Here is a 14387-nt window from a genome sequence, read left to right on the forward strand (position 1 = left end):
TTTGTGATGCTTTATATCCATCACCCATCAGAAAATATGACTAAAAGTAGGGCATAAGCATTAAATAAATATAAAGTCCTACAGAATACACTATACAAAAAGGACACCGGACACGACACATTAAATCAGTATTACATAATATTAATATATGAAGTATAAAATTAGTATATGTTTATAAAACCTCTCTTGCATAGCACATTGATAGAAGCTTCATGCATCAAAAAATTGTTATTTCAGAAAGAAATAGAAAAAGTGTAATTGCACTTCATTCAACAACAAAAAGTATATTTGTAAGGCAATGTTAGATGGAAAGACATACATGACATACATGAATAAATATCATCGTAAACAAATACATGATATGATGATAATGAGTGCGTATCAGGTTTGCATAATTATACAATATATTAAAGCTTGTCGGTATACACTTCTGAAATATTCATTAGCCATAATCAGAGTACATAAGATAAAAAAGATATCTATAAATCTGCTGTCCACTCCATCTTAAAAGATCATTTGCTTATGATTACCTGTAAAAAAATCTGTTGAGGTAACTCAACCTAAAATGCCAAATGCTGAGAGATGTTATTGCACTTTTGGAATTAAATAATAAAAAAGTTCAAAGTTCCAAACGATATACCCTAAACTTATTTATTTGAATTTAGACTATTCATAACTGCTGACTTACTGTGGATTGCCAAGAGTCCAAACACGGGTAAAAGCAGATAAAATAAAGTTTAAACATTCCATCCTCCCCCCCCCCCCCCCACAACAAATGTATTCAGTGCCATAATTAAGCACCAGCTTGAAAGACCTGCAGGTTTTGTCATTTTTGAAGTATGTGAAAGATTGATTTGTCCCGATTTACTTTTCTTAAAGCTTATCTGGCGTAGTTTACAGGAGGGATTAGACCGCTTTGCAAGGTCACTGGACAGGTGGTTATCTCATTAACTCAGCTCTCAGTTAACATAAGAAAAGAGGATCATGGGGGACCAATGGTCACCGATTAGGAATTGTTTGTTATATAGAGGGCATAAGTAGCTACCAGTAGTGCAGTGGGCCTTTAAGAATCACATGCATCCATTCAGTCAGTCCACCTTTCATTCTTGAGTTACGAAAACCACAAATAAACATCAAATTGATAAGGGGTATGACAAATTAAGTTGTTATTATACACGCACATATGGTCATTAGACCAAATGATAAGTAGAGAATAATGATTATTTGACCATGTGGATAGTAAACGGGCTGAGCGTAGACCAATTGGGAAATAAACGACAGAACTGGTTGTAGACCAAACGTTGAGTCCATAATAAAGTTTTTAAAATTTGGCCCCTAAATTTCTTTTATACCAGTCTTTTATAAGCATATATTTCTCAAGGATCCTTCTGTGCACCTCTGGTAACATAATTATATCTCACTTTCTCAATTTTAAAATAATTTTTTCAGCTTTTTGTTCACAAATTAGTTGAAGTTACTAATGCCCATGAGTCAGCACAACAATTTACCAACTCTTTTTTCCTTACAATACTGCATATATACTGATAAAATATAAAAGATATAATATGATTTTTTTTTCAAATGTAAACAATTATTGCTATTATACAAAATATATGTTATTAATATTTCAAATTGACTACTAGCATCAGGATTTGAAATACATTAAGGATTAATTTAAATGTAATATATTAGCACCAAAAAAAGACAGATGAGACACATCATTGATTAATTAATTATACTGAAATTATTAACACTGAAATATACAATATGCATTATGATAATTTAAAATTTGAAAAAGAAAATATACTGTACACATTTAGAAAAGTTTTCCTATGATATTAAAAAATTGCATGTACATGTATTAACACTGAAGATTAGAAGGTTAATGTTTTGTTTTAAGTACCTGAATATTTCAAGATGTAATAAGAATCTTAAAAATCACATGAACTGTTTAAAGATGTGAACAAAAGAGCTTGAATATTTCAATATGTTATAAGATTTTAAAAGTACCTGAATATATGTATTTATATCAAACTCTTATATTGTAAATGTGATCAGACTCTTTTAAATACATGAATTCTTTTTTTCTTCTAAATACTGTACGAATGTAAATAAAAATGCCCTGTTTTAACATTTTGCAGCATTATTTGAAAGAATTTTAAAGGCAAACTGAAAGTACTGAAAATGTAGGCAATGTAAACCTCATTTAGAAATGAGGACTTCCAGGCAGAAGTCTGCAAAAATCACTTTGCCACCGGAAGCACGGTAGAAGCTTTTAGTGGCAACTGGCCCTGTTTCATAACAGCTGCTAGCAGTAGCGAGTTATAATAACTGTTAACAATTATTACTACCTCTGCAATTGTCAGGTTCCCATTTACAACTGGGTGAATAGTGGCAAATGGGATTAATGTCTTGCCACAGGAAGCTATTGACAGGCTGGGATTTGAACCCTCAACCTTAGAATTAAGATTGAAGTGAATGAACCACTGTGTCATGATAACTGGCGAAGTGGAGCCTGTGGAGGTGCTAGAGGTGTGGTCCTTTATTTGGGTAGTATTGCTCTTTAGGCCAGTCAATATCACAATTCATGAAAATGTCCTTTGGCAAGACATTCATCTACTTTTACCACTCTCCACCCAGGTGAAGTACACAGGTACCAGGGAGGGAGAGATTCCTTGAAAGCTTTGACGACTTATCTTGGTGGCTAGGCTACAACTGGGGTAATGATACTTCATATTAAGCCAAGAAGAGTATATTTGTAAATAGGAACTATGCTCTATAAATGGGCAAATATAATAAATAATAGTACTTCGTCGTGCGTGTGTGTTGTGCTTGTGAGTTGTGCTAGTGCGTTGTACTTGTGCGTTGTACTTGTGCGTTGTGCTTTGTGATGGCCCTTTGTGCGTTGAACTTCTGGTTTGCGCTCCAGCTTTAGTAACCATCACCTGACCTTCCTCTATTCTTGAGCGATTTTTTTTTCCTCCACCTGTTAATCTTCCACCAGTGGTTTCTGTTCTTCTGTCTCTCCTTGTATCTGCATCTTCAGTTCATCATACGGCCGGCTACACACATGTAGGATCCTGAAAAGAAACAACAGAGGATTACAAATCAGAACCATGTTTCACAAAACTTGTTAGCAATAGCAAGTTGCGATAACTGTTACAGTCAAACCTGCTTTAGTGACCTCTTGTCTACAAAGACCACCTGTCTACAACAAGCACATTTTTTGTTTCCCTTGAAAATGGTTTCTCATTGAAACATGTACTAAAGGTACCTGTCCACAAAGACCACTTTTTGTGTTTCCCTTGGGCGGTCGCTATAGACAGGTTTGACTGTATAAGCTACTGAAATTGTTGCGTTTGATTGGCTGAGAGCAAATTTGTCATAGAAATTTAGCATTTATCAATGATATCAAGTTTTGTGAAACAGGGCTCAGGTATACCACACTCCTGTGAAAAATGCTATGCACCTCCTACACTAACCAAAATCTTTACTTTATCCAGTGTAAAAGTAATGATTTCTCTTCTCAGGAGACATTGTAAGTTGTAGGGTTTGACCTTTGGTGACATGACGAGCAATTTTTTGAAAGCTAACAGTGATTATTAAGCATTTAGTGTTTTTTGCGGGGCTCTTTTCCTGTTCACAAGGAAAAAAAGATTTGTGATTGATCCCATTCTATCGCAAGTTTTCTTATTATACATGTATGACCCTTTGATATTTGACCTCATGACCCTAAAATCTAATCAGTTCATTGGCTCTGCAAGATACACACATGACCAAAGTTTGGCAGAAATCCATCTATCGATTCTTGAGATAACGGGATCACAAGAACGAGACGTACAGACGGCGGACGGACAACCCGAAAACATAATCCCTCCAGCTACCTCGTAATGGAGGCATAAAAATGAAATGATTACATTTAACTCTACTTGCATTGTGGGATGGGATTTGCTTGACTACTTACGCTGTTAACAGTATGGGTAAGGCATAGATAGCTGCTGCGAGGTAGAAGGTGAGTTCAGGGAAGTTGAGAAGAACTGCTTTGGCGTAGACTGCGTTCAACAAGATAGGCGAGAGCACTTTACCAATAGATGCTGCGATAGACAGTAGGGCAAAGGCAGTTCCTGTCATTATCAAAGAGAATTTTAAAAAATTAAAAAATGAATAAATAAACAAATCAATACTTGCTATGTACACTACTACTTGTAATCAGGGATGCCAGTTAGAATTGATCACAGGGCCTGAAAATCACAAAAACCTAAACTATAGTCTGAAATTAACTTGCCAGGGCCTGAAAACTGGCATCCCTGTCTAATACTTGGGGTAACAGAGAACTTAAAGCCCCACTGCATTACTTACACCTATTTGCGCCCTCTGTACAGCCAACAATGCCTAATCGGGACCTGTTGATCCCCCCATGATCCCCTTTTTCTTATTTTAATTGAGAGCTGATTTGATGATATAACCACCTGCCAGTGACCTTGCAGGGAGGTCTAATCTCCCCTTGCCAAACTAGTGTAGACGGGCTTTAATGAACTTTAAATGACTAAGTATTTGATGATGGAAGGGTTGTAAAAAAACTTATTTGCAACAATTATATTTAGGGTGCATGCATGATTGGAACTTGTCATTAGGGCAAAAATGGAAATGTCGAATTTATGATACAGAGCAAATTGGTAAGGACCTAACCTGATATCTCACAGAGTTGGCCATTTTTAATTGATTGATCATAACTTCAAAAATTCATAACTTTCTTATTTTTAATCGGATTTCGCTCAAACTTCCACTAAACTGTTCTTCTCATTTTTCTGCTTCTATTATAACCAACTTAATATCTGGGTGGACTTCCCCTTTAGAGAGGCAAGTCAGAAAAGGGTAAGATTCTCACCTCGCTCATGACTAGATACCATGTTAGAAAGGAAGAACTCGATGATAGAATCAGGAAGAGTCCGCAGAGAGCCAGCCGCTACAGCTGAAAGTAAAATATGGAGTTTGTCTTTTACAATTTAGTTTGATTTAGAACATACCTGTAACCAAGGTGGAGAAGTCATCCATCATTTTATCTTTATTAATAAAAACAATAATATGGCCATTTAGATAGCGCAGTCATTATACAAATTATTCTACTGAACTTAAAGGCATCGTTTAAGAATGTTAAATCTGATATGCACACCCTACATGTTATCGGTGTCTGTGAAATGGTGTAATATTGAAGCCCTTAAAAAATTGCGCTTCAAACAGATCAAGAAGTGCCTCAAAAAGTAAAAATCCTTGAGTGACCGTTTTACTCGTTTTCCCAATAGACTGTAGTGTTATGAAAACAGTTTGGCAAACGGTCAAACGGTTTTCAAAATTTGTAATTCCAATCATAAATATCTTTATAATCAGACAGGCGATCGGCTTGTAAAAGTCATAGGGTTCCTGAATGACCGATAGGTTTATAATTATCATTGCAGCATGAGCTAAATCCAGGATTTTGTTTCAGAATCTGGGACAAACCAGATCCCTTTAATATAAAGTATCATATTTACTACCCTCTCCTGTAGCTCAGATGCCACAATAAAGCGCTAAAGCATTCAAGGAATTTCTTCCTCTAGGTACCCATTTATTTCACCTGGGTGGAGAGTGGCAAATGTAGATTAGTGTCTTGAATGAATTTTCTGACACCCACATAAAATCCATATTGATAAATGTTACAATACTGCTGACGAATTGATGTACCGGTAGTTGAGATACATGTATGGTTGGTTTGTGGATCAGAGTTAGATTAAATTTCACAATGAAATTGTATTGTGCTAACGCAACCTTTTTTCGCAGAGCAAACTAACAAGGGTCGACTAATCTTGTATTTCTGTAAAACCCTCTCCTCGTAAAACCATATTGGATGTTATACAGTAGGTTTGCGGGTGCACCATGTGAGAGAGAGAGAGAGAGAGAGGTTTGAGGAGTCCTGAAAAGGACTCTGACTCTGTAATCTTTCTTGGAGGAGTGTAGTCCTGAAAAGGACTGTTTGTTATCTTTCTTAGCATATAGTTCTAAGGAGAACTATAGCACTTGGAGAGGATGAGTGGCTCGACGTTTCGAACAGGTTGACTATCCGTCGTCAGGAGTGGAGAATAGCTGGCGTCCGTGAGCTTAAGTCACCGGGAAACCTACTGTATATCTACATCACCACGCAAGCCGACACTTACAAGCAGCATCTCTATTGGATGTTGTTATTTGTTTCATGTTTTGCCAGAATTCACATCCTATTTACATACATGTATGGCCTGCAAACTGGACTAGTTATAGAGGAATCAAGAAATCGTTTCAGAAATTCAAGTGCTCTGACATATGCTCCAGTGACATTTCATGCAGGTTTATTTTATCAATTTGGTTTCAGGTTAGGTAAAAGGGTTATGGTTAAAGAGAAGGTTGAGTTCTGGGAGGAGGTGAAAAATAATTTGTGCGCGTTATCATTCTTATCATGCAAGTGTGGAAGAACATCAGATAAGATATGTTCCCTGAAAAGCATGGCTCTTCAAATGCCTTCATATTCTAATTATGTCATGTAACATCGTAAAACTCTGGGGTAGGATTTTTACGGCACATGTTCGTGTAGTACCATATACATCTTTCTGTGTACAGTATTTGTAACTTTACCAAGACTTGGCCAAATTTCTTATCATTTTGATGATTCTAGAACCTTGCAATACACACAAATTCTTATATGCTAGATGATCAACCTTTTCTGGTCGATTCCACACCGTTTCTTTCACAATGCAATCGCATGACCAGAACTCAACTTCATCTTTAAGATTAGGGTTAGGGCAAGGCATAGCGCTTGAGCTAGGGTTGAAATTAGTAATACAGAGGGATGTTTCACAAAAACCAAGATCAACTTTAAGTTGGACTTAACTATGGCAGGCTGTATACCACTGTATGCTCTCACCATTTAATGGCATTGGTCTCTGAAGGGACGTACATGTATAAGTAGTGGTCACAAATCTACAGGTTTTGAGTTTTTTGATAGTTCATTATTGAAGGAAAAAATATTATCTAAAGATCATAATTGAGAGAATAATAGTGAGAGGAACTAGTGGCATGAACGGCCTGCCATAGTTATTAAAGTCCAACTTAAAGTTGATGTTAGTCTTTGTGAAACACCCCCCTGTTAGTGTAGGATACTGTTGATAGAGCAATGGTTCTGTCACCTGCTGCAGAAAGTGCTGCACAAACGAAACTTACCTACGTAGACCAGAACATTGGTTGTCTTGGCAGTGGCAGAAACGATGAGTATGGCCACACCCGAGAGAAACCCGACCTGCATGATAAGGTAGCCGGACAAACAGTAGAGTAGGGGCTTGATCATCACCATGGCAACTAGAATAAACAAAGACAAAATGCATGTTACTACCATAATAAGGTAAGCCTGAATAAGATGACCAGGGTAATAATACTTATCTGTAAAGTGCTTTGAGAGGGCCTGCGGTCCTTAAAAGTGCTATATACTGTAAGAACAAACTATTATTATCATCCACCAAGGAGACCGACACAAAGACAACAGAACAGAGCGAGAAGAAAAAAAGTGACATTACTATGAAAAGTATAGGTTGGTAACTTGATATTTAGTTGGTTTGGAGTTTGGAGGTTACAGAGGTAGTAACAAAATATTTGGAGAAGTGTTCGAGAAGTTACTGAAAGAACTTTCACAAAGATCAACTTAAACATATATGCAAACTTTAGAAGGACATGAGTTGTAATTTTGAGTTATAATCAAATGAAAGTGCACATCTCTTTTAAAGTAATGATAGGATTGAAATGGGCCCTGTTATGAATTTCTATGACATATTTGCTCTTAGCGGTATAGCCAATCAAATGCCATGATTTCACAAACATCAATTTTAAAATGTGTAAACTTTAGAAGGACATGAGTTGTAATTTTGAGTTATAATCAAATGAAAGTGCACATCTTTTTTAAAGGTAGTGATAGAATGGAACTGGGCGCTGTCTAACAAAACTCATTATCAATAACAAATCATGAATTTCTATGATAAACTTGCATCTTAGCCAATCAAATGCCATGATTTCAGTAGCTTTTAACAGTTTTTGTAACATGTTATGGATAACAAGTTTTACGAAACAGGGCCTTGCATTGCAAACAGTATTGGCTTTGATTGGTTCTTGAATTGTTTAATGTTTATCAAGCAGTAAATAGATTGTCTAAACACAAGAAATCTAAATGAAAGAAACGACAAATACTTGCTGAAGAGCCCAAACACCGACGATCAAAACTCTCATTCAAACATCATGAGACCATTTGTTATTTGCATGGATCAACACTAGGAGATTGATTCCCGTATATTCTAGTATATTATAATTATAATATTTTCTACTCAAAATTGTTTTGTAAAAGTGAATTAGGTATTCATCCTCTAAAATCTGATTCTGGAAGAATTTATATTTTATCATTAGGTCAAATACAAAAAATAACGTGTTTCTTGTCCAGACTTTAAAAAAAAAAAGGAGGCAGGGCATTACTATTTATCTTTTTTTCTCCAAGATGGTCGCCATGCTAAATATAGCTGGCCAAGGTATATTTATTCACAGATATTGTGCTATTTGGGTATACTGATGCAATGTATGACAAAACAAATGATCTGTATCATTTTAGTCCACTTGCTAAGCAAGTTTCAAAATTTAGAAACAGTGAAAAATTTTCATGTGTTCAGCTTGGATTAGCTATAGAAGCTATACAAAATGTACATCACACAGCTTCTTTTTTCCTTTTTAAAAGCTTTTTTTTTAATAGTAAAGAGTTAAAAAAAAGGAGGCGGGCGGGGACAGAAACTCATTATTTTTGTTATTTGACCTTCCCAAAAGCAATGAAACGATTTCCATTTTACACCTAGTACGTACCAAAAGCTGGAAATGCATTCACTATGACATTGTAGATCCCAACCATGGTAGGCGACCAACAAAACGGCTGACCAAGTCCATAAATGGTAATGACGGCATAGACGGCCTCGGTGATTATATTATAGATCATGAACATGGTCAGTAGAAGGGCCAACCTTGACCGTCTCCTGTCCTTGGACACTGATAAAAGCTGGACGAAGCTCCTCAGGAGTTTCTTGACCGTCCTGACCAGCTTGAAGGAGGTGCGTTTTACGACGGTCTCTATCAAAAGCCCCGGGATTAGGACATACAGGAAGTTGAGAAAGGCGAATATCCATGCACAACCAAATGCGAGAGTGTAGCTATCTGTCTTCTGCAAGATGAGGTCCACAAATATTTGACTTCCACCGAATCCAATGTAGATCATGAACGAGATGATCGTGTACTTCGTGACCCGCGACTTGCCCGTGCTCGTATCAGCGATGTACGCGAAGGAAACGCTGATGGAGACGATGGAATCGCCGCTGAGTCCCAGGATGCATTCTGCTGCCACGGCGACGATGAGCGGAAGGTGGAGCCAGGCAAGGAGAAGGAAGACAGTTGAGGCAAGAAGATGGCCGAGGGCATTGATGATCAGGATGGGTTTTCGTCCAACGATGTCAGAAGCGGCAATGAGGATTGTTCGCCGGTGAAGATGGGGATGAAAACGGATGTTGATTTCATGTACATGACCCATAACGATGTCTCCGATTCTATCTGTCTTCCCGTAGCATCAGCTGCAAAGGAAGTTAAATAGAATGTAGAAATTTAGTCACTGTTTCGGGTAAAATCAACTTGTAGATTATCAAATTCTCTTCTAAGGCACTGTAGGCACTTGCTTAATAAAGGATAATAAAGGAGTGGTTAATTTTGTTCATCTCTGGAATTTCCTCATATAAAAAATGTATTTGATTTTATGCATAACTTTGTAGCTACAGTTAATATAGATGTCGACCTCTGACCCTGGATGCCCCTTTGGATATATTATAAGCACTAGAAAATTTAGCCCCTAAAACACTTCTGCTTTCGAGATAAATTGAATATAAAAATTTACTGGTGCTCCCGGTAAATTTTGATGAATTTCAAAAAGCGCCTACAGCCGTACAAATGGTAGCTGCGACCATGAAAATCTCAGAATATGTAGTTGTGATATATAATTTCCAATCGGGAATAGCTAATCGGTCATTTTAGTCGAGAAACATTGTTTTAAAGCTTAATTAATATCTTGACCTTGAGAGGGAGCTATACAACATAAAGAGTTTATTGTGTTATTTTCATCACTTTAGACTTGATTTCAACCGCGACAAACAATCGCTGAATATTGTAGGATCGCATATGCTTCCAATATGTTCATTTGAAACAAATTCATGACTTTATACCAAAACTTTGTAATACCTTTAATATCTTAATGTAATTATGTATATTCTAGTGAAAATTTGTGCATGTTATTTACAGTATTGTTTGCAAATGTAAGTGTTCTTGTAATGTGATTTTTTTAAGGAAATGAGTAAACTTAATTGAATAACCTTATATCATTTCATACCCGACTTGTTAGCAGCAGAGCAGTTCCCCGCCTCTGGAAGAGTGTAATTATTATCGGCTGCCAGACGCTCCTCAACATACTGGGTGCGTAGGTTCACCAACACCACCCCCTGGACCGCTAGGATCAGGAAAATAACTGGTTCCACAGAGACGACTCTAGACCTGGATCTGGGCTGCTCCTCCTCCTCTGAAGATGTCATCGAGGTCGAAGGTTCTTCTGGTATGGTTTCCATGGTAACTATCAAGATCGGGTGTCAAACAGATTTTTCAAAGCAACAAAGTCAGGGATGCCATTCACCAATTTTGTATCACTTCTTGGCTCTTCTAAAATTAATTCTTACAATAGATCTAGTAACAATTACAATGTATGATACTGAAAGAACTTTGATTCAGTCATCAGTAGGGGCGCTGGTCTGAGAATAAGGATCGTCCGCATAATCAAGGATATCTTCGTAAACGCGGACAAAGCGCGTCCTTATGTCTGATCCGCGAGTTTGTGATGCGTAAACGGATTCCGCGATGATCTCCATGATACCATGATGCATTTATCACTTGCGCAGCACAGAGACTTTCATGTTATTTAGATAAATCCTCGGGATGACAGAAAACTCGTAAAAGTAGATAGTGAACTGTGGATATTTTTTTACGCAGAATCTATTTTTTGCATTGCCAGCGCGCGGATCAGTAACCCTACTCTAATACACCCGCAGAGCGCCGAATGGGGACGATCCTTATTCTTGGGAATGCGATTTGTCCGTGTTGATCCTCGTTTATGCAGACGAACCATTTTCTCGGACCAGCACCCCCACGGGCCCCAGTAGGCCACTGCACACATACATGTAGGTGCATTACTATCCAGGCTGTGTATTAAAAGCTTTGCTATTGATTCTCAACATTTCAAACATCATTGTACAAAACTCAACTGATTACACTCAAAATCTGTACTTTAGTGACGATTGGTGACACCTAAATAGCAGTAGATACAATTTTTTCAACTTTCCGATGTTCAATATTAGAAGGAATAATTAAAAAGTTCAAATTGTGAGTCCACTGTCAAACTTGCCGATCAGCCGCATCGGCATGATTGTGTACATCTGTGTGTTATAAGTGTATTGACTATTCATGTATTCAAATGCTGCCTATTAACACACAGTGCAGTGCTAGAGGTCAATACGCATTAGCATTGACACTCCATGTTTTAGTTTTTACTGGAGTGTGCCGGAGTGGCCTAGTCTACTCTAACTTAGATCTACTGACTTTACTGAAGTGCTTGGGTCTTATGAATCACAGGGAAAAAGTGTATTTTGTCCGCTCTGTACCCCCAATTTTGTTAACAGACCTGTGTAAGTTAAAATAAATCAATCATAATTTCAAGTGAAGTGACAAGATAGAGGTCTAGATCTAGATCTAGATCTAGAAATTTATGTCTTATGAGAACAAATTAGATAGGCCCCGGCCCTAGAACTTAGAAGTTACATTAGATCGAACATGTCGGACTGAACTGAACTTCGGAAGAAGGGTTTTCAACTTTTCGCTTAGTTAGATGTTTATGATTATGAAGCAACAAAATACAGAAGAAATCTTACCATTTACCTGTCAGTTAAACACCACCTCGTTGTGCATAACTAACACATGAACAATGAAGATACTGCTTGTAGACTACTTTCTAGGTGACTGATGTGTTTTCATAGTCATGTGATTTGGTCAGCTTGGCCTCGGCCTCCCAAACAATGTGAACGCCAAAACTGTCAACAAAATATTACGTAAATACAAAGTGCGTTGACCTCAATTGTCCTAGGTAGGCTAAGGGATGCGTCTTATTTTTTCGTATGGCCGCACGGGATCGGAGGCTAGTTCAGAACTTAGTTCAGAACAGTTCAGTTCATTTTATTTTAGGCCGAAGATCAGAGCTCATAGATCAGGCGTAAATATTCATAAATGAATGACACACGCCTTTAAGACTAAAACAACAATAACAACAAAGCTATTTGGATTGGAGGGGAATGTCGTGGTCCTCTGGTCGGATTCGACGTGCATCAAATCAATAATCTGTGTTGCCACTTGGCTATAATAGTCGCACGATTTCCATCTTTTATAAAGAATTATATATTTCTCTCTCTCTTTCTCTCTCTCTCTCTCTCTCTCTCTCTCTCTCCTCTCTCTCTCTCTCTCTTTCTCTCTCTCTATTTTTTGTTGTTCTTGGCCTTCAACGATGCACTCACTGTTTATGTATATTTATTGTATGGACATTTTATTTACGATGAGGACGTCCCCCTATTTAAACTGTACAGCTTGATCTTAATAATGAAAAGAAACGAGTTCATTTCAGGATGGCATATCTACGGTAAGATATGTGGAAGCATTTACTTCAATAATGTTACCAAATTTATTGTTTAACATTGGTTATATCAAATGTTAACCTGATTTTTTATATTTTTTATAAATATGAATTAAAAAGTGTAAAGCAGAGCATTTTTACCGCACATTGTCTTCATAATTAAGCACATTGTTGGGATATCATTCGTTCTTCTTCTACGTCAACTTTCTGATGGATTCCACGAACTATTGATGGATACCTATTATTAGTAGTACACTGTTGGTCATAATGGTGGAATAATTATTTTTACCCCAATTTATGCCTTTTGACACTGATTTAGATCTAGATAATAGTATACATTCTCAGATTGTGTTGAATAATACATTGTGAGTGTTTGTTTTTGCGTGACTGCTAAAGCATGTTACTATGCTAATCAACTCGGGGACCTATGTCCTTAAGTCATAACTAACAGTGATGAGGATTAATGCCTCATAATGCATGGCCCTACAGAGGATTTTTTCCAGTTAGGGACCGGGGGAAAATACAATGACTTATTGATAATTTATTGCATTTTCTTTATGTTTTTTTTTTATTTGAGGGGGCGGCGACGTACCCTAGCAGCACCCGCTGCGTACAGTCATGATTCAGTGGCTAAGCAATGCCCTCGTTACTGTGAGGCCCCATAATAAAAAAAACTGAGTCGATCAGCTATATTAGAGCCCTTTTGTGAGGCATTAATCCTCATTACTGTCAGTTATGACTTAAAGGTACTATGTCCCATTTGCAAGCCAAACAAATGAAAAGGTTAAATTCCAACGGCATTTGAAAGATAATACTAATTTAGAACTTCCCTAAAAAAAAGGGGTTTGAAAATGTCTTTAAGTGGGAAAATAACGACTTTGAGATGTTGAATCGAATTAAGAGCTATAGAGCCGGTAAGTAATAGTCTGATTTTTAAACCATTGTACCGAATGGTCGTACGTTTTATGCTGCGCAAAGATTCAATCAGTTTAATTTTATTTTGGCCATTACAAGAAGTGGGTTATTGATCTAAACAAATGCTCATGTACCCTTACAGCTCATTTAATTTATGTTATCACCAAAGGAGAAAATAGCCAGTCAGTCACTCAATAGTGTCTGACAGTGAAGTCTAGTAAGTAGGCCTAAACAGGTTTCCTTGCATAATTTGAATATGAGGACACTGCTAACGTTCAAATTTCACAGATAGGACATACATGACATATTCATAATTCCTGCAAAGTTCTAAAGAATTTGATGTTGGCTGCAAAAGGGACATAGTATTTTTAAGGGAACGTAGAAAGTAGAAAGAAAATTGCCTACATGGTTAACGACGTGACTTTATCATTTAAAAAAAATTACAACATGACAATGATGAAGCTTGGTTCAAGTGTAAGCTAATATATATCACATTCTTCATTCATGAATAGACATGCAATCAAACAGAGAAAAAGAAAGAAAGAAGAAAATGACCTCCTATAACTTAAGAGGAAGACCCGCGAGAAAAAGAAGAAAAAATCAAAAGAAGAAAAAGAAGAAAAAGAAGAAGACCACGAGTATTAAAAAGAGAAAAGGTTGAATAAAATAAGACAAG

General features: G+C 37.0%; 1 protein-coding gene across 1 annotated transcript; it reads right to left on the minus strand.

Annotated features, from left to right (window-relative positions):
* Positions 1-2970: 2970 nt before the first annotated feature.
* On the minus strand, positions 2971-10566 carry LOC588699 (proton-coupled folate transporter). The gene is made up of 6 exons (XM_030973046.1): positions 10460-10566; positions 8899-9653; positions 7228-7362; positions 4889-4972; positions 3965-4124; positions 2971-3080 (listed from the first exon to the last, which is right to left on the minus strand). The coding sequence occupies exons 2-6, from the start codon at positions 9611-9613 to the stop codon at positions 2990-2992; spliced, it is 1185 nt and encodes a 394-aa protein (XP_030828906.1). The 5' UTR covers positions 9614-9653; positions 10460-10566; the 3' UTR covers positions 2971-2989.
* Positions 10567-14387: the final 3821 nt, after the last annotated feature.

This window comes from Strongylocentrotus purpuratus, unplaced genomic scaffold (assembly GCF_000002235.5).
Source record: "Strongylocentrotus purpuratus isolate Spur 01 unplaced genomic scaffold, Spur_5.0 spur5_contig_865, whole genome shotgun sequence".
NCBI classification, from domain to species: Eukaryota; Metazoa; Echinodermata; class Echinoidea; order Camarodonta; family Strongylocentrotidae; genus Strongylocentrotus; species Strongylocentrotus purpuratus.